The sequence below is a fragment of the Mixophyes fleayi genome, chromosome 3, assembly GCF_038048845.1.
Source record: "Mixophyes fleayi isolate aMixFle1 chromosome 3, aMixFle1.hap1, whole genome shotgun sequence".
Classification (NCBI taxonomy): Eukaryota; Metazoa; Chordata; class Amphibia; order Anura; family Limnodynastidae; genus Mixophyes; species Mixophyes fleayi.
The window spans coordinates 118,483,843-118,510,558 of record NC_134404.1 but is presented as its reverse complement, the minus strand read 5'-3'; the positions used below and the strand labels follow the sequence as shown (position 1 = coordinate 118,510,558).

The 26,716-nt window shown below is 42.7% G+C and overlaps 1 protein-coding gene across 3 annotated transcripts in view; it reads right to left on the bottom strand.

The window, feature by feature from the left end:
- The window catches only part of ACAP2 (ArfGAP with coiled-coil, ankyrin repeat and PH domains 2), a 66,606-nt gene extending 51,824 nt beyond the window's left edge, over positions 1-14,782 (bottom strand). For 2 of the 3 annotated variants that reach the window (XM_075202247.1, XM_075202248.1), the window contains exon 1: positions 14,561-14,780. In XM_075202247.1, the coding sequence (XP_075058348.1) occupies positions 14,561-14,613 (53 nt within the window). In that variant the 5' untranslated portion in view covers positions 14,614-14,780. Of the gene's footprint in view, positions 1-14,560 lie in introns of all 3 variants that reach the window. The other variant, XM_075202249.1, reaches the window with a different exon arrangement.
- Between the last annotated feature and the right edge of the window lie 11,934 nt (positions 14,783-26,716).

Below are 26,716 nucleotides of genomic sequence, written 5' to 3'. Positions count from 1 at the left end.
ATCGGCAAATGCCTGGGGCATAACATGTACTGCGGCTCCACACTTAGTAAGGTAATACTTACACTACGGTCTTACCTCTCAAATGGCCGTGTGTATGTCACAACTTCTGGACCCTCTTACACATTTGTATGTAAATACCTTAGATATAGTGAACACACTAGGATTACATACATACACACACACACACACACACACACACACACACACACACACACACTGGCCTGTTTTCACCCAAAACACTGTCCTGAGTGGACATGTATTTTAACAAGGGACTACACTTCCACTACAGAAACATAAATATATTTAAATATATCGGGCCTAATTTTGAATTCTGATCTGTATTGTATTAAAATATCAACACATTTAAACGTATCTGCTGATTTTGAGCATTCCGTACGCAAAATCACTCTGCGTATGCCCATAGTCGGGAGATACGTCCGTGCACGCAGCCCTGTCCACTGCTCCCGCCAACATAAAGGACACTTACTACAGCCTATGATTTCAGTAAGTGAATTTACAGTAGGAGCATGCCAAACTCAAGTGCACGCAGCCACGTCCCAATCCAGCTCTGAGCGTCTCAAGGTTGCTTGTTTTTTTGCCGTATATCTTGCTCCAGCTACAGAGCTAGTCCTGATCAGTAGTGAGGACAGTCTTGTATGCATGTTATAACGTGTTTGTAATTACGTGCAACTGTAAAAATGTTTCTAACAACATTCTAATAAATGTATTTTATGGGAAAAAAATATTTTTTTTTATTTAATTATTCTAACATTACTGCCTATATTATTAACAGGTAACATTAATTTATATTGGTTTTATTTTCTTGTGCGCTCGTTTGTGAATTTATGACGTGTTGGACGTATCCTGCAGCGTCTGGTGTAGTAGAGCACAGCAGACCTACAGCCACTTTCAAAAGCACAGGTATCTTGAGATCCGTGCCTTGATGAATTCAGAGCTCAGAATGAATGCATTGAGGAATCAGGTCCATCCTCTCTATTAGTAATATCCATGCCTAACGAGCTCTGGTTACATTCTATGCTGTGCATCTTGGACATGGGAGTATCCACTGGTCATCTTATAGTAAAGTAACTCATTACTTAGGACATAATATATAATCCTTTTGACACCTTTCACAATTAAGGTGCCTCTTTTCTCCAAAATTTGAAACATAGAAATCATGCAAGGATTATTCTGCGCTTATTTTAAGCTAACTATTTGTTAGAACACTCACAAGCTGTGTCCAAGGTAAATTACAGATTTCATATCAGCAAACAAAGCCCTTTGAGGACGCTCACACATTTAGCAATGGCCGAAACTTTGAACGTGTTCAAGCCAAGTAGCTTTTAAAGGTAACAACCACTTTTGGGATCATTTGATTCTTCATTTTACTGCATCTAGTACACCCAAACACCAGGGTGTTTGAAATATCATACTTTCTGCAGTGGGGAAAGGCACGTATATGGAGCACATTTCAGCTGACCCTCTCCAATTATTAACCAATAATTTATTTTTAATGTGTTTCCCTAGTCAAAATCCTTGTCACAATAATATGGCATGTCTCCCAATGGTGTCTTTACAGGCCCAAATTCCCCAGTCTCACATTTTTCCCTCATGTCCCTCTCTCGGATCTGGGTCTAGTTCTTTCTTAAATTCGCTGCCTCATTAATTAAATATACGGTTAGAGTACTCAGTGGGTTATTAATGAGAACAAAGTTTTGAGGCACTTTTATGTATCCCAGTTTTTCAAACCTGGTCTTAAGCTGACCCACAATGGGACATGTTTAGAGGGTTTTCCTGTGTGAGACCATGTAGGATAATTACAGATGATGAAAATTAATTAATTCTGTGTCTAAATTTAAATATGTGCTAAGAGAGAAAATTAATTTTATAAATGGGAAAAAAACAAAACATCTGTTTACACTAACAAGAATGTCTGTTGAACCACATGAGAAAGCATAATAACATTTCAAAAGGAACTGGCCGGGACTGTTGAATGTTGAACAAAAACTCAAAACGTTATTGTGAAAATACATATTGTGCAAACACTAATTTAAGTGATGAACTCTTACAGGGATCAATGATCTCTATTTCCTCTTCACAAATGAAAGAGGATCTGTCAGTTTTAAATTTGCATTATTAAACAAAAAGTATTTATATTTATTAACAGTTTTTATATAGGGCCAAAATACTACGCAGCGATTTACAGAGAATATGTAATCATTCTCATCAGACCCTGCCCCAGTGTAGCAATCTGTATACCCTACTAAACGGACAACATGTGCGGAACACACACACGCACAAGCGGAACACAAACGCAAGCATCTTTGGAGTGTGGGAGGAAACCCACTCAAACACGGCGAGAACATACAAATATTACTTATCTCTAAATTGTTTGTTTTGAATGTTATCCTTTTATTCTCGGTCCTTTTTCATGTAGCCCACCTCTCACCTACCAACTCCTTACACTGCAGGTATCCATTTGGGCTGTGTAGTATAATTTATTAGCTGCTGCATTACTTAGCGGCTCTACAGTTTCACAATAATAGCAACACAAAGCAGAGTGAGAGATACACAGTAACTGTAGATGAACTACCACTCACGGCAATGAATTGCAACAAAGATGGTCAAGTGTGATTGCTGCAGGAGAAAATACCACAAACCCTAACAAAGCATATTTATACAAAATGGGTTCTGCTTACCACGTCTGTAGCAGCTCAGGCCTGACAGTTCCTCTTTAAAGAAACTAATACAGTGACTGGCTTTTGCTTTTAATTAAAAATTAAACAGGCATTTATGGGTACAGATACATTAAATATCACTAATCCATCAAAATATTAAAAGTTTTAAACTGAATTACTGTAACTCAAAAAGAATGCACGCAACACGAATGGAAGGGAAACGTGAGGGCACAATAATGAGACACCTCTGTCATTTGCAGAAATTGTTCTTTTATCCAAAGTTAAAGGGCATTTCTACATTATAAAAAAAAATAATTGAACTAAATATCGTCCCAATAATAGTTCACTTGATGGTGGTCTCTCTACCGGAACACCCACCATTATCTATATATAACAGGGGTTCCACACAGAGCAGCTCTGGTAGATCTCCCCTGCTATGTAGAGACCCAAGCAGCCCCAGAGGTACAAAGCAGAGTCTCAGCTACATGTTGGGATCGGGACTCTGCTAAATGCAGAGACTGGCATGAGTCCCCAGAGAGGGATACCAACCACACAAAATAAAAATACAAGTGGTTTTTAAAGTGGAAAACCTATTAAGAAACTCCATGTTTTTACATATAAATATGCCAACATATTATCAAATATTACGACTGACTCTTCCGATTGGTAACAAAGTAAATATTACAAGCAAGTCCAAAGTTTCACTGAACAGCAATGAGGTCAAAATGCAGACACAGCAAGAGCTGCTACAGCACGCCTAGAAGGATGTTAACTATTCACATGCCATGGAGACTAAATATTTGAAACAGGAATTAAATCTAATCACATATGTTGGTTTTCTTTTAGCGATAGATAGATAGATAGATAGATGTTGTCAAATAGCAACTCTCCTTGAGGGTGGATGCAATTGTGATTTCCCTTATACGTGATTTTGTTACAAAGTGATGAGAAATCACGGTTAAACAACACAGTTGAACAAACATTGAACAACATCTGGAGAACCACAAACAATTTTCATCTGCTTTATACAGAAACTGTATTCGCCAACTCACTGTCCTGGACAATGTAACTAGCTGATTTTAGTTCTCACTACTTCCTTTTGTTTATTTGCCTTGGCCCCTTGCCAATCATTCTCAAACCACCATTAGATCTCACTGTTTAACAAACTGTCTTCCTTACGATCCCTCTATGACACTTTACTTCATATTACAATATCCATGACCTCACCCTTCCTCATCACACACTCCTTTATCCATATATCCATTTTACTAATCCACTTCCATGTAATTAACACCCATGAACTTCATTCCTAATTTTTTTCCTTATTTGCAACATGCTCAACCTGTCTGCACAAACTGTTCAATCACTCATGTTCCCATCTTTTGGTGCATATAATATATGGATTTTCAACCCTTTCTATTAGTGTGTTGCTAAGATCCATCATCTCCCCGGGATCAACCCAACAATCCATTTAACATTTCTATACCAAACTCATTTCTTTACTTCTGCCATCCACAACATGTTGCGGGCTTTCAGTATCCATATGGGTTATCCATATTCTACATCGGCTTCCAAATTAACCTCCTCTCTCGGCTTCCACCAGTGGACCAATGCTTCTACTCATTGTCATAGCCAACTTTGTTCAGTCTCTCACTTCTTTAACACGCCTTTCCCTCTCAATCACCTGATCACCAGCACTATGCACCATGTTAACTACTTAGCAGCTAACTTAACCAAGGCACATTGCAACCACAGAAATCTCAGTTCTATTTTTACATAATTATCACATTCTAGAAACTCACACAAAAACAAATTATGCTGCCTTCAAAAGCTCCGAGAATGAAACTCGCCAAAATTCTTGTACACTGCTTTCTACCACTCCTACCAAACTTAAATGTATTTGGGATACCGGTACACTGGAGGTCACCGCTGGTCCCTACCATAAAAGAATGGTTTACACGGATAGATTTCTATATGGTAATGGATGAAATTATTTATGCGGCAGAGGACAAAAATAGAGCATTTTACATACTGTGGTCGGAATGGATTGAGTTTAAAAATAAAGCGTTGTTCGCTCAGTGGAATGTATGAAGCTTATCACATACCCCCTCCCCCCCCCCCATACCCACCCTCCCCCCTCTTTCCTTCTACCTCTTTACCCCCTTTTTGCACAATTATTTCACCCTATTTTATTGTATTTTCTCCTTTGAGAAAAAATTAAGCAAATGTACCTTACCATGGGTGAAAACACTACTGCTGAAGTACAATGTCAAGTTTGAAGTATTGGAATTTTGAGTTAATGTTATTGCATATACTTGTATACAATGTTAAACTTCAATAAAAACAGATTATATAAAAAAAAAATTATTTGGACACTACCCAACAAATATACTTCCAATCTCTTATTTCCACACAGGTTAACCCAAAGTCTCTTTCTTTCTAATATCCTCTTCCCCTAGCAACAACATGAACAATTCCTTTCAATTTTCCTTCTGGCACCTTCTTTCCATTTGATCCCGCAAATAAAGTCTCTACCCCCTTCATCTTTCCCCTTTCTACCACCTGTCCTTTGACACTCACCTCTCAAAAATTGTCTAATCTCAGTCTCAAGTGCTCATAGCTGCCAACTAATATCTGTAATCTCTCCCATTTCATTAGTGTCTTTCCATTATTATTAAAGCATCCAGCCATTACTCAACTCGAAAAAACACAAACAAAAAAAAAAAACTAATGCTGTCCCAAATTCCCTTTCAGATTACCAGACCATGTCCTATCTCATCCTACAGATCAAACTGCTTCTTCTTTAGTGTTCGTTTCTGTGGATCCACCTCTTCTCTGCTTCCTCTACTACTTAGAACACTACAAAACTCAGACCAAGGCCATCTGCTCTTCTCTATTAATACCACTTCTCTTGAAAAACGAATAAGCTCTTGTGGATTTCAGGATCACCTCTATGAATTACACCCGACTCTATACACTCCACATCTTTCTCTGTGTGTATTAGTCCGCACTCCTGAAGGCCTTTCTGAAATTTAATTTTAGCTGTCCTCTCATCACCTCAAACTCAACCAATAACTGAGCTATTAATCTTCCCACCAGGCACCAAAAGCTACCTACCTGACACCTCTATTTCTGTTGACAAGACAACATAAACCCTACCACTCAAGCTCACTGCTTAGGTGTCATCCTTGACTCAGAACTGTATTTTGTTCCCTCCATTCAATTTGTATCCTAATCCTATGGAGTACATCTGAGATATATCTCCAGAATACACATGTGCATGATTTTGGAAAATTGGTGCGAGGATTTACATCCATTCAACCACAAGAGCATTGTTTAAGTTGGGCACTGATGTTAGGTAATAAGGGCTGGAAGTCCCAAATCATCCCAAAGGCTGAAGTCAGGGCTCTGTGCAGGCCAGGAATGTTCTTCCACACCATAACAATAACAGCACTTAGTTGACTGTGGCAGCTCTCGTAGTGGAGAAATTTGACAAACTGACTTGTTGGAAAGGTGGCATCCTGTACCAGAAGCTCTTCAGTATGACTACTACTGTTAATGTTTGACTAGCAAGATTGCATGGCTGTAAGCTTAATTTTATAGAACTGTTAGCAATGACTGTGACCGAAATATCCTAACATACTAATTAGAATGGAGGTGTCCACATACTTTGGCCATGTAGGGCATCTTTCTGATACTGCAAAAATTGAAATTCATTCACTCATTATATCCATATTGACCATTGCAATTCCATTCTTACTGGTCTACTCCTAGACCTTCACCCCACAATATATTTTGAACGCAGCAGCTAAATTATGTACACATCTCTTTCCTTGTATCTCCCAACTCGATCCCTCCACCCTGCCCAAGATCAGTGCCTCTCATCCACATTTATTACTTGTTCCTATTCTCGATTACAATACTTGTTTTCAAACTGCACTTAATGGGATTTCACTCACTGGTACAAAAAGACTCACTAACCTTCAAGCAGTCCCTGAACATCTTTAGGCAAGCTTATTAAATACCCAAACCACCCACCTTCTTAATGCCCCTAGGCTATTCTAGCCGGTTACCCCAATTCACACAAAAATTCCATTTATTCTGTTTCTACAGTCAAACAACCTACTGATCATTAAGCACTTTCCCATTGTAAAGCACTGTGGTGGCGCTATATAAATAATAATTATAATAATCATAATACTAAACACTGAGCTGAATAATATCTAAAATATCTGGAGTATTTTCATATGACATGGCTCTGACCCTAAACAGGTCCCCAGAGTACAGTAGTGACTATTCCCTCAATCTATGCCTCCACCCCTCATTCATTCTCGCCCATATTCTCAATGTTTTTTGATGCCTTTATAAATGAATAACTGGAGTGTTTGCATTTTATATGTCCACCATGTCACTCCTCTGCAGCAAGCTGCCATGTTAGGAGGAAAAAGCTTCTCTAACACAGCAGACTGAGAATATCTGACAGCTTTGCAGAAAATTCTGGGCAGGATCTTTTAGACCTGAATCAGATTCTATTAGGACACAATCCTAAAGATGTAGGAGGTGCTTCAGCTCTCTGTAACGGAGTGTGGATGTTTTTCTTTTTAAAATGAACTGCAGTGAAAGGTCAGGTTAATGCTGTACAATGTACTTTATCTTTATGGTTTAAATCTGAAAATTCAGGGTTTTTGTCATATTTATTTACTAAAAATGTCTAATTTTATTACATTTTTCACTTTGTACTGGGTCTATTCAAAACTTTCAAATTCATGAGCCAAATGTATCCTAAAGATAGCCCTATAGCACAGGGTGAAGACAATGTTGGCATCAGCACATTACATTGTGAGCTAGACATACAACTATTAACCTTGTCCACTTAAAAAGTATCGATATTCACAAGAATGTGATACTCAGGAACAACTGACTTTTTTGGGAGATCTATTTCTTCCTCTCTGTACATATTATGTAGACAGAGAAGGAAAAGAAAAGTACAAAGCATGACTCAATAGGCTTTCTGTTATTTCTCACCATACACTTTATCTAGAATTACAGATTTTAAAGATGCAATTAGCAATAGGTTTCTTATGAAGAGGTTGTTTGTTTTTTTTTTTTAATCATTGTCTATTTCCCTTCCTCTGAACTACTCCAAAATAAACATGATGCAATCAGCATACTTAACGTTTTTGTGTGCTAATGTGAAACTGCCTGCAAAGCAGCTACATTTACTCAACTCCTGTACTTGGACAGTCCAACCGATCGCCCAATGGTAACAGTGGGTCGAACAAAGGTATATTTGTGGTTGTCAGGATTCAGCTCTCTACATGCAAACTTGATAACACCGCACAGATATGGAAAATCCAGGCAAATACATAATACGTATAGGGATTATGATACATACATGACAATAGAGGGCCCCACTGTTGAGAGCCATAGAAATAAGTGTGTTGGTTTTTCATTTTTTAATCATGTATCTAAGATCTCCTCCTATATCTTGTGCTGGAGACTTCTATAGCACCAGTGTCTCTCAAGTGGAATTGCATTTCAGCACTTAAGTTAGTTCAGGAATAGAGAGTCAACTGACCTGTGTGTCAGAACCCTCCCTCACAAATGTATATGATGGCAGAGGTGTATGGGGTGTTGTGTGAATGAGCATGCTTGTAAGATGGGCATTCCAAATCATCTCTACATCATGTCATGTGACAGTGGTTGCTATGGCAGTCACATGACACTAAGCAAACAGATAAATCATTAATAGGTGTTCGAAAAAAAAAAAAAACTAGGAAAACAACCTTTAGAATAAACAAGATCTAAATTTTTATTTATAAAAAAAAAAAAAAAAAGGTCATGGGAGTGCAGCTTTACACTATTGCAGCCTGGTGTTTACCACTTAGGGTATAGTCTAAATTCCTTCCCATATTAGTGAACAGTTACATCACAGTTTTCCTGCATCTTCCCTGGGGCATTGCCAAGCATTAAGGAAAGAGGCGACAGCAAAACAATATAAAAAGTTACAATAATAATATCGTAAATCAATAGTAAGTATTGCCCTGATGACAGTACTCACGAGTTCCTAAAACTTAAAGCAGCAAATACCAAGTGAGGAACCTTTCAGGCATGCATGTGATTTTCTTGCTGTCAAATTACATATCATAATCTCCTTTTCAAAATCTCTCTGCAGGGCACAAAGTATGGCTACCATTCACACACAGGCTCACAGCTCTTAGCATGTGAAGGCAGGGGGGAGGAGAAAGAGGTGGGAGGGGGGGTTAAAGTATACAGAGCTCAGAGGGGCATTCCAAAGCCTGCTCACTATACCATGTGACTGTGGATGCCATGGTGGTCACATGACTGTGCAGAATTATAAATCCTTAATAGCGGACTGAAGAAACAGATCAATGAAACATGGTAAATATCAAGATTATTCTTATAGCTTATCATTGATTTATGTTTAAAAAAACACCTATTTTTACATGGGATTGCTGCTTTAATAGTCTGGGTATCAAACAGAAAGAGCTAAAAGCCACTGTAAAATATTAACTAAAGCCTCTGATGGATAACAAGAGCAAGTGATTTAGTAAAGACATATTAACCACAATTCTGGTAGATATTTCCCATATGACTTTCCTAATGGACTTCCAAATAAATACATTTACACAAACATATGTACAGAAAGGCTGTGCATTCTTTACCAGAGCCTGTTACAGTCTGCTTGAGCATCACCTTGATTCTTGTTGTCTTTCAAGATAAGACCTTCTCATGTTTGGCCACCTCCTCCTTTATCAGCACTATTGTGATACTGCAAGTAGATATACATTACTGTCTTATCAGACATTTGTTTAGGGTGGAGGAGGATGGGAAGAGAGGGGGGGGATCAAAAAGGACTAACTTGGACCAATCATGGCTCCCTGCTGAGTGTAAACAAATCCACCCTCTCCCACAGAATGTCTTTATCCACAGATATAAAGCAAAAAACAGATTATTATTATCGTTTATTTATAAGGCGCCACAAGGTTTCCGTAGCGCCGTACACAGTACAAACAATGGACCGTACAGGGAATAACAGTACAAAACAATAAACGAGTAGTACCAAGACTTCAGAGGCTCCAGGCAAGGCAAATATATTGAAGTGGAGCAGAAGATAAGGTAGAGAGACAGGAGGGAGGAGGGCCCTGCTCATACGAGCTTACATCCTATAGGGAGGGTAGACAGACGGCAGGCACAAAGGGAGTCAGAGGAGGGGAGCAAGTGCTCCCCACTACTGAGGAGGAGCGAAGTGAAGAGAGTGAGGGTGGAGAGAGGGTTAGGTGGAAGGCTGGTAAGCTTTGAGGAAGAGATGAGTTTTGAGTGCCCGTTTGAAAGAGCACAGGTTAGGGGACAAACGGACGGAGCGTGGGAGGTCATTCCAGTGCAGGGGGGCAGCTCGGGAGAAGTCTAGAATTCTGGAATGGGATGAGGTGATCAGAGAGGAGGAGAGGCGACGGTCATTGGCCGATCCCAGGGACCGGGCGGGAGTGTGGATGGAGAGGAGATTGGAGATATAAGGGGCAGTGGGATCTCATTTACTTTTTAGGGCGCAACACAAAAGAAAGAAAAATTAAGTTACTGTCCCATCAGGGCCTTGCTATATGTATGGTAACCCAAATTACAAGATAATTTATAAAAGAAAAAACTATAATAACGTCCCCACATATATATGTACAATTGTTATGAGCAGAACTGGAGATATTTGAGGAGTGGTGCGAAGAACTTGAAATATTTGAAATTCTGTTCACATTTTCTGTGCAGTTGAGTTTTTTCATTTTTTAAATGTTATTAGCTAGGCTAAAGGTTAAACGAGTGACTCTTCAGAAACTAGCCATGTTCCAAACCATAACGTAGCATGAAAATACTACTGGCAAAATATTGCCGGACAAAGTTCAGTAGCAGTGACGTAGAAAAAATAGTGTTTGTGATATAAACATACCCAATATGCCATAGGGAATAACACATCCCAAACCAACATAGTTTTTTTTTATTTATTATTATTATTATTATTTTTACAAGTAGTATACTCAGCTCTAATTACCCTGACTAGCTTAGCTTAAATGTGTTGAGTTTTCCTTATTAAGTATTTACATATTCATTCTTTGATATAGTAACAAAACACATTCTTCACAATGTGTCACTGTGGATTCTGAATTTGAAATAGATTAAAGCAGGGTTTTTTGGCAATGATCCAAAGTATTAAGCATTATGTCAAATCACAATAAATATCCCAAAACCTGTCAACAAATTACTAAAAATGAAAAAACAGAAAGGGTTATATTCTAAAAACTATTCATACCCCTGAGCAATTGCAAACTGGTGCAATATATTATATGAGAAGTTACAATTTATTTAATTGATTCCATCAGTATAAGTAATTATTGAATCAATTAGTGGAATTGTTTTACCTATGTTAATAACCGTCTCTCAGCAAGGTACTAAAGTAGGGTTGATACTTTGCAAAAATCCCAAAGTACATGACCATTGCAAATGCATTGAGCATCCCCCTGGAGTCCTATGTAGTCCCTGTACATGAAATGTAAGTAGTATGTAACTACAGCCATAATGCCTAGGTCAGGCCCCCCACTAATCATGTGTTGCTGGACAAGAAGGGTACTTATCAGAGAATCTACTGCAAGGCCAACTGTGACATTAAGAAACCAGTCCCTGGCTGTGATGAAAGATAATGTACAACAATCTCTGCAAGCTGCAAGCATCACCCAATATATTAGTCTGCAAAGATTTCCAAAATTACATCTAAAAGATCCTGCAGAGATGTGGCAGGAAGTCTAGTGGTATGAAAAGACTCTTTGACCAGAATGCAAAGAGGTATCTATAGTGCACATCAAGCACTGCTTTCTAGCCAGATAACACCAAACCCACGGTGTTGACAGCATCATGTTATGGGGGATGCTCTTCAGCAGCATGAACTGGCAATCCTGTCAATATTGATAGGAAGATGATGGTACACATCATAGATTAATCCTAGCATCAAACCTGCTACCGTCAGCCAGAAAGCTCAAACTGGGGAGTATGTTTGTCCTTCAACAGGACAATTATCCAAAGCACATTGCAAGAACAACACTGCAGTGGCTTACAAATGTAGCAAATTGAAGACCTTACATGGCCTGGTCAGAGGTCTGATATTATTCCCATTAAAATCCATGGCAAAACATCAAGCTTGCTGTCCCCCGCCACTCCCCAACTTCTCGTCTTGGTGCTCAAAGTTGAGACTTATCCAAAAAGACTACTGCCTGTAATAGCTGCCAGAGGTGGTTCAATTAAGTATTGAACAAGGAGTATGAATATAAAGTGATTTACTTATTTTATGAATATTTAAATGCACTGTATATTTGTTAACTTGTTTGGCATCTTCTTAGCAGCTTCTGTAACCAATTCCGGGCTACTCATGGTCCATAGTCTTCTGCATGCACAGTCTCGGGGGTGCATGTGTCTCAAAGTGTCAGCACCTATATGAATCCACACTGAGCATTATTTAGGCACCCATTATAGGTTTGCTTCCTTGCCTGGGATTTATTTGATTACTGGTGAACACATTAAGCTCTATGGGAAAGGGACCTGGTAGAGGTGAAGACCACGATTAGCCTTTCCTCAGTGGCTATTTTACTGATGTAATGTAATGTTTACCACTGACAACGGGCCAAATTATAGATCAGGATCTTTCTAGCAGAGGTTCAGCCCAGAAGAGTGTTGATCGTCAAGTTGAGCCCATTCTGGCTTTGGCCTCTAGTTATGAACTTAAACTGAACATTTCAGAAACAGTTACAAATTATATTTTAAAATGAGACCATGATCTTCAGGTTCAGAGAAGCAAGATGTGGGAATAATTACTTTCCTTCTTCAAGGAGATCCTCAGACTTGGGCCTTCAAGTTGAATTCGTAGAGTCGGAAGTTGTCTTCCAATAACTAATTCTTTGGGACTTCTGTTCAAGGACAGAGTTTTGCAGATGGACTATTGACTCTCAGTGGAATTACCCTGCACTTCATGGTCAATTTTGTGTGGTTCTAGCAGAGAAATTTAAGTAACTTGGAATCGGCCACAGACACTGTTAAGAACACACCGGACAGGTAAGTATCTTACAATAAGTGTAAAAAAACAAATACCCTAGAGTAGTGTTGGCTAACCTGTGACACGCCAGGTGTTGTGAAACTACAAGCCCCAGGATGCTTTGCCAATATATAGTAGCTTATTGCTGGAAGGGTTTGCTGGGGCTTGTAATTTCACAACACCTGCCCTAGAGTGTTCTCCAACTGCATGTAGAAGACCAGGGGGTAAATGTATCAATATGCGGGTTCTTCAACACCCGCGTGTTCAGCCTCTTCCGCGATTAAATTTCAAGCGGCGCTGCATTGTAAAGGGTTAACTTCCCTTAACAATGCAGCGCCGCTTGAAATTTAATCGCGGAAGAGGCTGAACACGCGGGTGTTGAAGAACCCGCATATTGATACATTTACCCCCAGCTCTGAAAAGTGTTGCATGGAGAACACCAAAGAAGGAGTTAACTCACTACATGCTTTTTTGACTTCATGTTTGTAAGTACATTGGTCTTTTTTATTATAAATACATATGTTTATTTATTTATTTGAGGCATTATTTCTCTATATAGCTCTGTCTTCCCAACCCAACTAATGATGGACACCTGTGGCAGTGATTGATGTTGCTAACTGTTAGTAGCAGCTATTCTATTGATTTGTATTGATTGCCAGACTGAACTCCCCCTCCTCCTTCTGAATGGAGTTACCTGTCACACCATAGATTGACATTTTTAATAATCCTAATGGAGATAAGTGGGTCACAGCAAAGATGGGGCCAGGAACCATTTTGCTCAATTCCTAGCCAAACAACTGTGAGTCTTAATGATTCTCATTTCCTGACTATCAATGCCAATAGAAATGACTGAAGAGTATTTCTAAAAGCATTTTGTTAATTAAATCATTTGCAACAAGGATGCTTAGTAGAGTGCCACAACCATAAAGAATTGTGCAAAGAATTATTTTTTTTTAAAATCGGCTCCTTGTACAAAAAAAGGCAGGGACTTGGCACAAAAGGGGGCAGAGTGAACCACATACAAAATAAAAAATGACACTATTAAGGAATTTTTTTTAATTTTTTTTTACCACAAACATTAACCACATCAGAGTGTGCCCAATCACACAGCTACAAGGAACCCAATGCAAACTTCTCCAATTCTAGAGTGTGCAAAGGTTAAAACTTGTCACTACTATATACGACAAGAACATATAATATTTGAGTTTTCAGACTGCAGTCATTTCATTACTATGTACCAATGCCCTGCGCTACCAACCATCATAGGTGAATGAGCAGCTTGTTTTTGTTTGTTTTTACTATAGCTTTCAAAACAATAACTACCAATCAACTATGTCAAGTGACTTTGCCAAGTTTATTTCCATCTTCACGTGTTTAACAAATAAAAGGTGTCCAAAGGCTTATAATTATTGGTTAAAAGTGACATAAATATCAGTGACAGGGTAAATACTAACAGTGCTTAACACAATAAGGTGACTTAGAGCCGATAGAGCTTTGCCTATTTACATGCATTGTTACATTCGATTGTTCAGTTTACTCCCATAGACAGTGATCCCTTCTTAACTCGCACACTTCCTCATATCAGCCACCTAGCACAGCTATTACACTGCACTACCCCTATACAGCCGCATACACTGAGCCACTGGAGGTTTATGCACACTGTGGCTAGCCAGCTGTTGTGGAACTACAAGTAGCATAATGCCCGGCATTAACTCCGGGTGATCGCAGACTTTCTCAGCCGGCTTCAGAGTTCTACACCCACCCAATGATACAGGAGAAACCCCGACTTTACCTAAACCGGGGCGAGTCCTTCAAGCACTCTTCAAAGTCTACCGTCACCCTCATGTCCCCGGCCTGGTGCTCTAGATGCTGCGAGAGAAAGGAGCGGGCACACGGGCCGCGATCACTGTGCAGAGCCGGTGAGGAGGAAGATAACGGAGGCCGCTATGTGGCGCTGTACATGGCCAATTCACCTTTCCCTATAGCCCGACACAGCAAGTTTCCCTGTTCAGCCAGTCACACACCATCACAATGACAATCACTATCACCGGGCCCGCCCACTTACCATGACAACCAGTTAAGGGACAACCTTGGTGGCCAATGGATATACAGCGAAGGCATTAGAGGGCGCGCCTGGTTACTAAGGACAACAGGGAAGTGGGATGAGTCACCCTGGAGGGAAGGGAGGGAGATGAGGCCTGGGAAAGGATAGGGCGAGGTAGAGCAGTAGTTAACCCATGCTTACTGCTGGGAACTGCTCTCAGCAGATGTGACCTCAGACACTCGAAGTCCTCCTATGAGTAGTTACTGAGAATAATAAAGTATTCTGAGTACTTGTTTGTCTCTTGTGTATAGTTTATATTAGTTCGTAGTCTGGAGATTCTACAGATATTGCTACACCCCAATCAGTTCCTAGAGAGCGTATTAGAGGTTTCACAGTGTACTCCTGGAGGGTAATTACCATATAGCATGCCATTAAAAGGTGATAACAAGTTTGATGTATGAACTTGGTTTCATAAAGATACCACAGGTTTCCCTCTTCGGTGTGACAGGAGTCATAGATGCCAACCTTTTTCTATAATTTCCAGGAACACTTTGGCGCTGAGTAGGTGCAGTTTCACAGGTCATGGGCTGTACAGTGTCAGCAGATCTTTGGCACTACAGTCATGGCCAAAAGTTGAGAATGACACAAGTATTGGTTTTGCACAAAGTGTGTTGCTTCAGTTTTTTCAGACCTTTTTGTCAGACAGATGTTGCTATAGTATACTGGAGTAAAAATTACAAGCATTTCACAAGTGTCGAAGACTTTTATTGACAACTACATTATGTTAATGCAAAGAGTCAATATTTGCAGTGTTGACCCTTCTTTTTTAAAACCTCTTCAATTCGCCCTGGCATGCTGTCAATCAACTACTGGGACACATACTGATGGCTGCCCATTCTTGCCTAATCAATGCTTGGAGTTTGTGGATTTTTGTTTGTCCACCCGCCTCTTGAGGATTGTCCACAAGTTCTCAATGGGACTAAGGTATGGGGAGTTTCCTGGCCATGGACCTACAATTTTGGTGTTTTGATCCCCGAGCCACTTCGTTATCACTTTATGGCTAGGTGCTCTATTATGCTGGAACACGCATTGTTCGTCACCAAACTGTTCCTGGATGATTGGGAGAAGTTGCTCTTGGAGAATGTTTTGGTGCCATTCTTTATTCATGGACATTTTCTTAGGCAAAATTGTGAGTGAGCCCACTCCCTTGGCTGAGAAGCAACCCCACACATGAATGGTCTCAGGATGCTTTACTGTTGGCATAACACAGGACTGATGGTATCGCTCACCTTTCCTTCTCCGGATAAGAGTTTTTCCAGATGCCCCAAACAATCTGAAAGGGGATTCATCTGAGAAAATTACTTTACCCCAGTCCTCAACAGTCCAATCCCTGTACCTTTGACAGAATATCAGTCTATACCTGATGATTTTCCTGGAGAGAAGTGGCATCTTTTCTGGTCTTCTTGACACCAGGCCATCCTACAAAAGTCTTTGCCTCACTGTGCGTGCAGATGCGCTCACACCTGCCTGCTGCCATCCCTGAGCTCTGCACTGGTGGTGCCTCGAACTCACAACTGAATCAACTTTAGGAGACGGTCCTGGCACTTGCAAGACATTCTTGGGTGCCCTGAAGTCTTCTTCACAACTATTGAACCTCTCCCTTGAAGTTCTTGATGATTCGATAAATGGTTGATTTAGGTGAAATCTTACTAGCAGCAATATCCATGCCTGTGAAGCCCCTTTTGTGCAAAGCAATAATTACTGCACATATTTCCTTGCAGTGAACCATGGTTAACAGAGAAATAATAATGATTTCAAGCACTGAAACCTTCTTCACAACTATTGAACCTCTCTATTTGAAGTTCTTTAAATGCCAGGGCTGATTTTTAGTCCCAGTTTTCAAATTCAACTAAAATTTACGAGCACCACTTGACTCCACCTACCTGTCATTCCACCTCGAGCGCAAGTGTGGAGTTAACTGGCGCTGCTGACTACTCCCATCAGCTGTTTAAGTGTGTGGAGCCTGGGATCAACACTGTAGATTCACTGCTAACAGTTCTTTCTGGCATTAGTTACAGCCAGGATGACACCTGAAGTGACAAAGAGGGGTCTTGGAGTTGACTAAAGTGAGTAAGGCTGTTGGTGGTGCCCAGATCTGCCATAGACAAAGCAATACACCAGAATAGAATCTGAGTTCTATTAAAAAAAAGTGCTCAAGTTAACAGTCCTCCCCCTGGAATAACAAGTGGGTGAAGTCAAGTGGTGCTGTATAATTAAGTACCAAATTATTTAATTTCCAATCATATTAAACAATCAATCTTTTTGTATAATCTTTCTTTATTGAGCAGAGAAACAACAGATGCAACAAAGTACAATGATATCTTTTGAAACAGATACAACAAACTATCCTCACAATTGCAAAACATAATAATAAACAATAAATTACATATAAACAAATAGCAAGGTGTGAAGGATAAGGGAGGAAGAGAAAGTGAAGAAGGGGAGATCCTCAGGGCATCACAACATATAAAGTATACATCAGAAGTAGCTGGAAGTAGCTCACCCACCACTAAAGACACAGATTCCGGTTATCTAGATGAAACAAAGAGATATTAGTCACAATCCAAATGCCATCTGACTCATATTGCCATATATTCTGAGAATTTCTCTTGGCTAGACATGGTAAAATCGTCCATAGTCATAAAGATCTATTCTTTTAAACCACTCCTTCCGAATCAGGAAAACAGGAGACCTCCAGTGTACTAGGATTACCGTTTTTGCAGCATTATTTAAATGTGTGAGCATTGATTTTTTTATATGGAAGATCGAAACATTTGGGAGGTTAAATAACCAAATATCTGGACCTTGTGGTACTGAGTATTCCATGATATTTTTATAGCGCCACCTGTTCCACAGTGTACAGAGAACTCGCTTACATTAGTCCCTGCCCCATCGTAGGCAGTCTAGATTCCCTAACACACACACACACAGACCAAGAGAGACTAAGGTCAATTTAATAGCAGCCAATTAACCTACTATTATGTTTTTGGAGCATGGGAAATGCCAATCTACTCTGTCAAAGCCCTTTTTGTGTCATTTGGCAACAATAAATTAAGAGTCTCTGTGCCCTTTACTCAGGGCCGGATTAAGACAATGTAGGCCCCTGAGCTAGGGGTACTTTGAGACCCCATTTGTCAAGAGACATATGCTCAATCTGATATTACTCTTGGCCCCCAGGTTATATCGGATTGGGCATCCTTCGCTTGAAAAATGTTTACTTTAATATATCTACTATGTATCTATGGATTAATGTACCTTATGCATGTTCAACAATTTGTAACAGTGCAATAGTTTGAAAACAAATGGTGGTTTATTAAGGTTAAAACAATCCTAACTGGTTTTAGCATAGGTAAATAATAAATGGTTGTTACAATTATAACTATGTGTTACGAGCCGCGGCGATGTCCAGCCGCCGCGACTCTCCTACCTCCGTCCCGGCCGTTGCTATGACGACCGGGACGTCACTTCCGGGGGCTCGTCGGCCGCTGCCATAGCAACGGCCAGACGCTCTTCTGTTCAGCGCCGCGTCCCGGCAATACAGAGCAGCCGGGCGCGTGTGCAACAGCGGGGCAAGCCTGCGGGCTAATTAATACTATTAAGGGACAGCCTGTGGGCAATAAGAGTATTGGGCTTTCATTGGTCTGTTTCAGTATTTAAGGCAGGGAGGGCTTAGCCTCCCTGCCGGTTATAGCTTCCAGTTCCTGTGTCGCTGCCTGCTGTTGCTCTCCTGTACCTTTGGTGATAACCTTTTGGATTGATTTCTGCCGTGTATGACCTCTGCCTGTTTCCTGGATTTGCCTGTTTGCCTGTGCCCTTGACCTTCTGGCCTGTACCACCGTTTCTGCTGTATTGCCCGTGACCTCGACCCTTGGCGTACTTCTGGACTATTCTTCCTAGTAAGTGACCCCTGACCTCGGCCTGACCTTTGGAACTGTTGCCTGCCATTACCTCTGCCCTGGGTTCCCCACAGCTGATACACACCACACGACCCTCTGTAGTCTGCAGCCAAGTCTGTCCCCACCACTAGGGGCTTCAGTGAACACCTGACTATAGAGTAGACTCCGGGTGGTGTTGTATTGGTTGGAAGGGTTCCTGACATTATAACCGGCCGAAAAATATCTTTGGAGAATTCGCTTCAATGGAAGAAAACGGAGCAAACCTTTCTCCAGCTCAAGTTCTGGCAGGTCAGATCCAGTCCGTCTCACAAGTGGTCCAGAACCTGGTTCAACGTCTGTCTGTTCAGGAAGAGGCCACCAGAGCCGCTCAAGCTCAAGCCCGGCTAGAACCATCAGTTCCTGCTGTGGAACCCAAGCTGAATTTGCCGGATCGATTTTCTGGGGACAGGAATCTCTTCCGTAACTTCAAGGAGAGCTGTAAATTGTTCTTCCGTCTCCGACCCCGTTCCTCCGGCTCTGAACAGCAAAGAGTGGGTATTGTGATTTCCTTGCTTCAGGGGGACTCTGTCACTCACCGGACTGTGAGTGCTTCTTCTCGTGTGTTTAGAAACCGTGGCCGTCCACCATCCTGAGGGTCTGCGCATGTGCAGCCCTTTCAACCCTTCAGTACATGTTCCTTTTAGTTAATTGGCTGATCAGGCAACACTCCCTATTTAAAGCACCTGTGGTCAATACCTCGTTGCCTGATCTTGGAGTCTCATTCCCTATGAGCCTCTGAAGGTGTTCCTTTGTTTCCTCGTGTATTCAGCTCCTGCTGATTCCTGTTGTTCGTTTGTGGTTTCCAAACCACTTCAACTCTCCTGTGTTTCATCGTGACTGCACCAGCTGATTCCTATCCGCTGCCTCCGTGCTTCTACAGTCTCCAAACCACTTCAACTCTCCTGTGTTTCATCGTGACTGCACCACCTGATTCCTATCCGCTGCCTCCGTGCTTCTACAGTTTCCAAACCACTTCAACTCTCCCGTGTTTCATCGTAACTGCACCAGCTGATTCCTATCCGCAGCCTCCGTGCTTCTACAGTTTCCAAACCACTTCAACTCTCCCGTGTTTCATCGTGACTGCACCAGCTGATTCCTATCCGCTGCCTCCGTGCTTCTACAGTATCCTGCTCACCTCAACTCTCCCGTGTTTCATCGTGACTGCACCAGCTGATTCCTATCCGCTGCCTCCGTGTATCTGCAGTGTCCTGCTCATCGCAACCCTCCAGTACTCATCGTGTCTGCAGCCAGCCGATCCGCTGTCTCTGTGCTTCTACAGCGTTCCTGCTTGTGTCAACTCGCCTGTCTGCATCGGATCAACGCTCCGCTGCTTTCATCTCAGCTAGACGGCCTCAACTCTCCCGTGTTCTCCAGGTGTCCAGTTCTATATACTACTGCTTCCTGAGTATTGTGTACATCCTTGCTGGTCTACCTACCGTGCGCTGCACCTACTTGGTTACCGCTTCTACCCTCCTGGGACTTCGCATCCTGCCGGCCTCCAGCCGTTCAGGTATCCCTGCACCTCTCTCTGACAGCCTGCTCTCCTGAACCACGGTATGCATACTTCTCATTGACTGTGCTGGTGTATTGCATATCTAGCTGGACTGAGTTGTTCTCCTCCGGAGTTTCCTATCCACTGAGACTATTGCTATCATTTGACTGTGTTACCGTTTAGCCTGGATAGTTCTCGTGACTTTGTATATTTGTGCAGTGCTGCTCAGTTATTATTATTGTGTGCATATCATCGTGGGATCAAGTTCAGTGTGCCCGTGTATACTCTGCATTGCATTTATCTCCCCGTGCCCCTCCTCACTTATATATTTCAGTGGTACAACTTGCTAGAGGCAGACCACTGTTCCCTGTTTTCTGAGTCACCAGTTTCCAGTATCCTTCCACATAGCAGTGGTACAACTTGCTAACGCAGACCACTGACTCCCCGGATACCTTCACCTGGATTCCATTCCCTCACCCAGACAGCGGTACAACTTGCTATACGCAGACCGCTGACTCTCATCACCTCCTCGTTACTCCTGGACATTCCTCCTCACTATAGCAGTGGTACAACTTGCTATACGCAGACCACTGACTACCCTCACGTTTCCTTGTCCATCCAGTTCCTCGTGTACAGTTATCTACCTATTACCAGTGCTGCTAGTCATAGACTTTCCTCGAGCATTCTCTTATCACCTGCTGTCTCCTGTTCCGTGATCACCCCGCTACCAGAGTACCATATTACCAACTATACTGCTCTGGTAAGTCTATCATCTGGTGATACCTGGGTAAAGACTCCTAGTGCCCGTGACAGACCCACAGTACTGGGCCTTCAGCTTGCCTTCTGACAGTCCTTCTCTGAGGTCCATGGAATCCTTTTTTGAAGCTCTAGGACTTCTGTATGATGACCCGGATCAGGTAGCGTCTGCTGAGGGTCACCTCAGATCCCTAAAACAAGGCCGACGCTCTGCAGAGGAATACGCTGCTGAATTCCGGCGCTGGTCCACTGATAGCGAGTGGAATGACCCGGCCTTACGCAGCCAATTCTGTTTGGGGTTATCGGAACAAATAAAGGATTCTCTGGTACAGTATCCGTCACCTGCTTCCCTGGAGGGACTCATGCAGCTTACAATCAAAATTGACAGACGCCTCAAGGAAAGGAGAACCGAGAGAGAAACATCCATTCCCAGTACGTTCCTTACTGCGCCTCCTCCTACCATGGAAGCTGCGGAACCGATGCAGTTAGGCGCCTATCGCCTCTCTCAGGAAAAGAGATCTAGGAGACGCACCTTAGGTCTCTGCCTGTATTGTGGTACTAAAGGTCATCTCCTGCGCTCTTGCCCCAACAATTCGGGAAAAGATCAGGCCTAGAGAAGGTGGAAGAGATTCATCTAGGTCTGCAGTTCATTTCTTCCAAAAACGCATTAATAGTTCCCGCTAATCTTTCCTATGGATCACACGCTTCTGATACCTCAGCCTTTATTGATAGCGGTGCCGCAGGTAACTTTTTGGATACAAGTTTGGCCAAGACCGTTGGAATTCCATTCATCAAAATGGATTCCACCATTACTGTCTGCGGTCTGGACGGGGGCCCTTTACCGGGTGGCAGGATAGCCTTCACGACTCCGCCCCTACGTCTTACAGTTGGGTCTCTTCACTCTGAAACCTTATCTCTTCTCCTCATTGATTGCCCGTCTGTTCCCCTAATTTTCGGTCACCCATGGCTCCGCCTTCATAATCCTGTGATCGACTGGAATCTGGGAGAAATTACTCGTTGGAGTACTCACTGTTCCCAAAGTTGTTTGACCATGTCTCTGCGGCTTCTGCAGTCGCACCCGGATCAACTGCCTTCTGCGTATAGTGAGTTCCAGGATGTATTTTCCAAAAAGGCAGCTGATTCGCTACCTCCACATAGAGACTTCGATTGTGCCATTGATCTGCTTCCAGGTTCCAAGTTGCCCAAGGGAAGGTTGTACTCTCTTTCCGGCCCGGAGACTAAGGCTATGCAAGATTACGTGGAGGAAAACTTGCAAAAAGGGTGATCTCCTGCAGGAGCGCAGGAGCGGGATGTTTTTTCGTGTCCAAGAAGGATGGTAGTCTACGCCCGTGCATTGATTATCGTGGACTGAACAAGATCACCATCAAAAATACTTATCCGCTTCCGTGATCTCTGTCCTGTTTGATCAATTGAGGGACACTACGATATACACCAAGATAGATCTACGTGGCGCCTATAATCTTATACGCATCCGAGAGGGCGATGAGTGGAAAACGGCCTTCAACACTCAATCAGGTCATTATGAATATCTGGTCATGCCCTTCGGTCTGTGTAATGCGCCTGCCGTTTTCCAGGACCTTATTAACGAAGTACTCCGTGAGTTCCTGGGCCAGTTTGTAGTGGTGTATCTGGACGACATCCTGATTTATTCAAAGTCTCTTTCTCAACACGGAGATCATGTCAAACAGGTTTTGCTTAAACTCAGAAAACATCACCTATTCGCCAAGCTTGAAAAATGTGAGTTTAATGTTGGAAAAGTGTCATTTCTTGGATATGTAATTTCTCCTGATGGATTCTCTATGGACCCTAGTAAAGTCCAAGCCATCCTGGACTGGGTACGTCCTACGAATCTGAAAGCGATCCAAAGATTTCTGGGCTTTGCAAACTACTATCGGAGATTCATTCGGGCTTTCTCGGATCTCGTGGCTCCCATCACTGCCCTTACCCGCAAAGGGGCGGATCCTTGTAATTGGTCACCAGCGGCCATTGCATCATTTGAAGCTCTTAAAACAGCGTTCACTACTGCTCCGGTCCTCAAGTACCCTAATCCACAGTTGCCATTTATTCTAGAAGTTGATGCCTCGGAAATAGGCGCTGGTGCTCTCCTATCCCAGAGGGACCCCGGGGATTGTAAGGTGCATCCATGTGCCTTCTTCTCACGCAAGTTTTGGTCTGCCGAAATCAAATATGATGTGGGGAACCGGGAACTTCTGGCAATCAAGTGGGCGTTCGAGGAGTGGCGTCACTGGCTTGAGGGTACAGTCCATACTATTTCTGTCCTTACGGATCACAAAAACCTATTGTACATTGAATCCGCCAAACGGTTAAATTCTAGACAAGCTCGGTGGGCTTTATTCTTTACCCGCTTCAACTTTATTCTAACCTACAGACCCGGTTCTAAGAATACCAAGGCGGATGCATTGTTCATGAGCTTTCTACCGAACCAATTACCCACTGGTGAACCATCATCTATTATTCCGGCTTCTATCATTCACGCTGGGTTGACTCAGGATCTAGGAAACACCATACGTCAGTTTCAGAAAATTGCCCCTTCTGAAACACCTCCAGGACGTCTTTTTGTTCCAGTGCACCTTCGAAGAGCTGTTCTCGCTGAGGCCCATGAGAACAAATCAGCAGGGCATCCGGGTATCTCCAGGACCCTTGAAATACTTGCACGTTCTGTATGGTGGCCTTCCTTGTCCTCGGATGTGGAGAGTTTTGTTTGCACTTGTGAAGACTGCGCAAAAAACAAAACTTCCAGAACTTCTCCGTCAGGTCCACTTATGCCCTTGTCTGCGCCTATGAGACCCTGGACACATCTGTCCATGGATTTTATCATGGACCTGCCATGTTCTTCAGGAAACAACACAATTTGGGTAATAGTGGATCGTTTTAGCAAAATGTCCCATTTTGTTCCATTAACCAAACTCCCCAGCGCTCATGATCTGGCGGTGCTGTTCGTGAAACATGTTTTCCGTCTTCATGGTTTACCCATTGATATTGTTTCCGACCGGGGTTCTCAATTTATCGCCCAATTCTGAAGGTGTTTTTGCAGTCTCCTAGGAATTAACATAAGTCTCTCTTCAGCCTATCATCCTCAATCTAATGGGCAGACTGAGGGAGTAAACCAGTCCTTGGAGCAATATTTACGTCTCTACATTACAGAATTTCAAGACAATTGCTCATCATTGCTTTCGTGGGCTGAGTTTGCGTACAATAATGCATCTCACTCTTCTACTCAAGTCTCTCCATTTTTCTGTAATTTTGGCTTCCATCCAAGGTCCAATTCATTATCATCACTCAACTATTCTGGTCTTCCAGAGATCCGTTCCACAGCTTCATACCTTAAATCTGTTTGGAAGAAGGTGCATTCTGCATTAACTCGGGCTTCTTTCCAGTCTAAGAAATTTGCGGACCGTCACCGGAAGGACTGTTCATTTAAGGTGGGACAAAAAGTTTGGTTGTCCACACGCAATATCAAGCTCAAACAGCCTTGTAAAAAACTAGGACCTAGATTTATTGGGCCATTCCTGATCATCAAACAAGTCAATCCTGTCGCCTTCAGGCTAAAGCTTCTGCAGTCACTTAGGATACAGAATACCTTCCACTGTTCTCTCCTGAAGCCGGCTGTTCCTGCACGTAAGTCTAAGCTTCGTTACTTACGCAGATCTCAGTCTGTCATCCCAGAGAGCCACAGGGAACTCTTGGTGGAGAAGATTCTGGACTCCAAAAAGGTTCAGGGGCAAATCCATTTCTTAGTCCAGTGGAAAAATCGTGGGCCGGAGGAAAGATCTTGGATTCCGTGGAGACTCCTACATGCGCGCAAACTCATTGAGGATTTCTTCAAACAATTCCCTGGCAAACCTGGTTGTCGGGGTGCTTTGACCCATCCTCAAGGGGGGGTACTGTTACGAGCCGCGGCGATGTCCAGCCGCCGCGACTCTCCTACCTCCGTCCCGGCCTTCGCTATGACGACCGGGACGTCACTTCTGGGGGCTCGTCGGCCGCTGCCATAGCAACGGCCAGACGCTCTTCTGTTCAGCGCCGCGTCCCGGCATTACAGAGCAGCCGGGCGCGTGCGCAACAGCGGGGCAAGACTGCGGGCTAATTAATACTATTAAGGGACAGCCTGTGGGCAATTAGAGTATTGGGCTTTCATTGGTCTGTTTCAGTATTTAAGGCAGGGAGGGCTTAGCCTCCCTGCCGGTTATAGCTTCCAGTTCCTGTGTCGCTGCCTGCTGTTGCTCTCCTGTACCTTTGGTGATAACCTTTTGGATTGATTTCTGCCGTGTATGACCTCTGCCTGTTTCCTGGATTTGCCTGTTTGCCTGTGCCCTTGACCTTCTGGCCTGTACCACCGTTTCTGCTGTATTGCCCGTGACCTCGACCCTTGGCGTGCTTCTGGACTATTCTTCCTAGTAAGTGACCCCTGACCTCGGCCTGACCTTTGGAACTGTTGCCTGCCATTACCTCTGCCCTGGGTTCCCCACAGCTGATACACACCACACGACCCTCTGTAGTCTGCAGCCAAGTCTGTCCCCACCACTAGGGGCTCCAGTGAACACCTGACTATAGAGTAGACTCCGGGTGGTGTTGTATTGTTTGGAAGGGTTCCTGACACTATGTAGCTTGTTTTAACCTTAATAAACCACCATTTGTTTTCAAACTATTGCACTCCTACAAATTGTTGAACATACACAAGGTACAGTAATCCATAGATACTGGAGTATAATAGGGAGCGCTGGAATATATTTTACTTATCTACTTGCTTTGTTCTTCCTCTCCGGCTCATTGCTGCGGACTCCAGCGGCACATCTCTCTTCTTACCCTGCTTAGTGTGGTCAGGTCACATGAGATCACAGTCTCACATGACCTCCTCACTAGCAGTGCAGAGTGCGCCATGCCTGCACTGACAGCGAATGCCAGCAGTATGAAAAAAATAATAATAAATTATATATATATATATATATATATATATATAAATATATATAAATAAAACACTGCCAGCAGATCTTTCTTAGGGCCCCCCCAGCTGCCCCCAAGGCCCCTGGGCTGTAGCCCATAAAGCCCTCCGGTAAATCCAGCCCTGCCTTTACTGAGTGCATTAAATCACTGATCTTCGTGGTGTTGTCTTGAGCTTCACGCCCCTGGACAAAACCAACCTGGTCATTATGGATTAAATCTGGTAATTAAAGTTTCAGGCGATTAGCCACCTTTTTGCGAAAAAATCGTCCTTTCACAGAGAGATTGGCCTGTAGCTGGAACATTGTGAGGGGCCGTGCCATTTTCGGGGCAAACAGCGATATGGGCTTCGAGCAACTGCTGAGAGAATCTAGTATCTTTGGAGCCCTCAGGGGAAGAGGGATTTAATATTTGCCCAAGTTTTATAGTAGCTTTTAGTGAACCAGTTGGGCCTGGACTCTTGCCCACTGGTGTGAAAGACATAGCATCTTCTAAAAGGAAAACGGTTGGTCCAACATCTCGCCAACATACCGCTTGGGAAGATGACCTCGAGATATTATACAATTTGGAGTAATAAGAGTGAAAGGCAGATGTGATCTTTTTCCTGCCATTGTGTTACATAGAATAGATAGAGGATACAGCTCGCTGAGCGCGTAATGCTCTGGCTAAAAGTTTCCC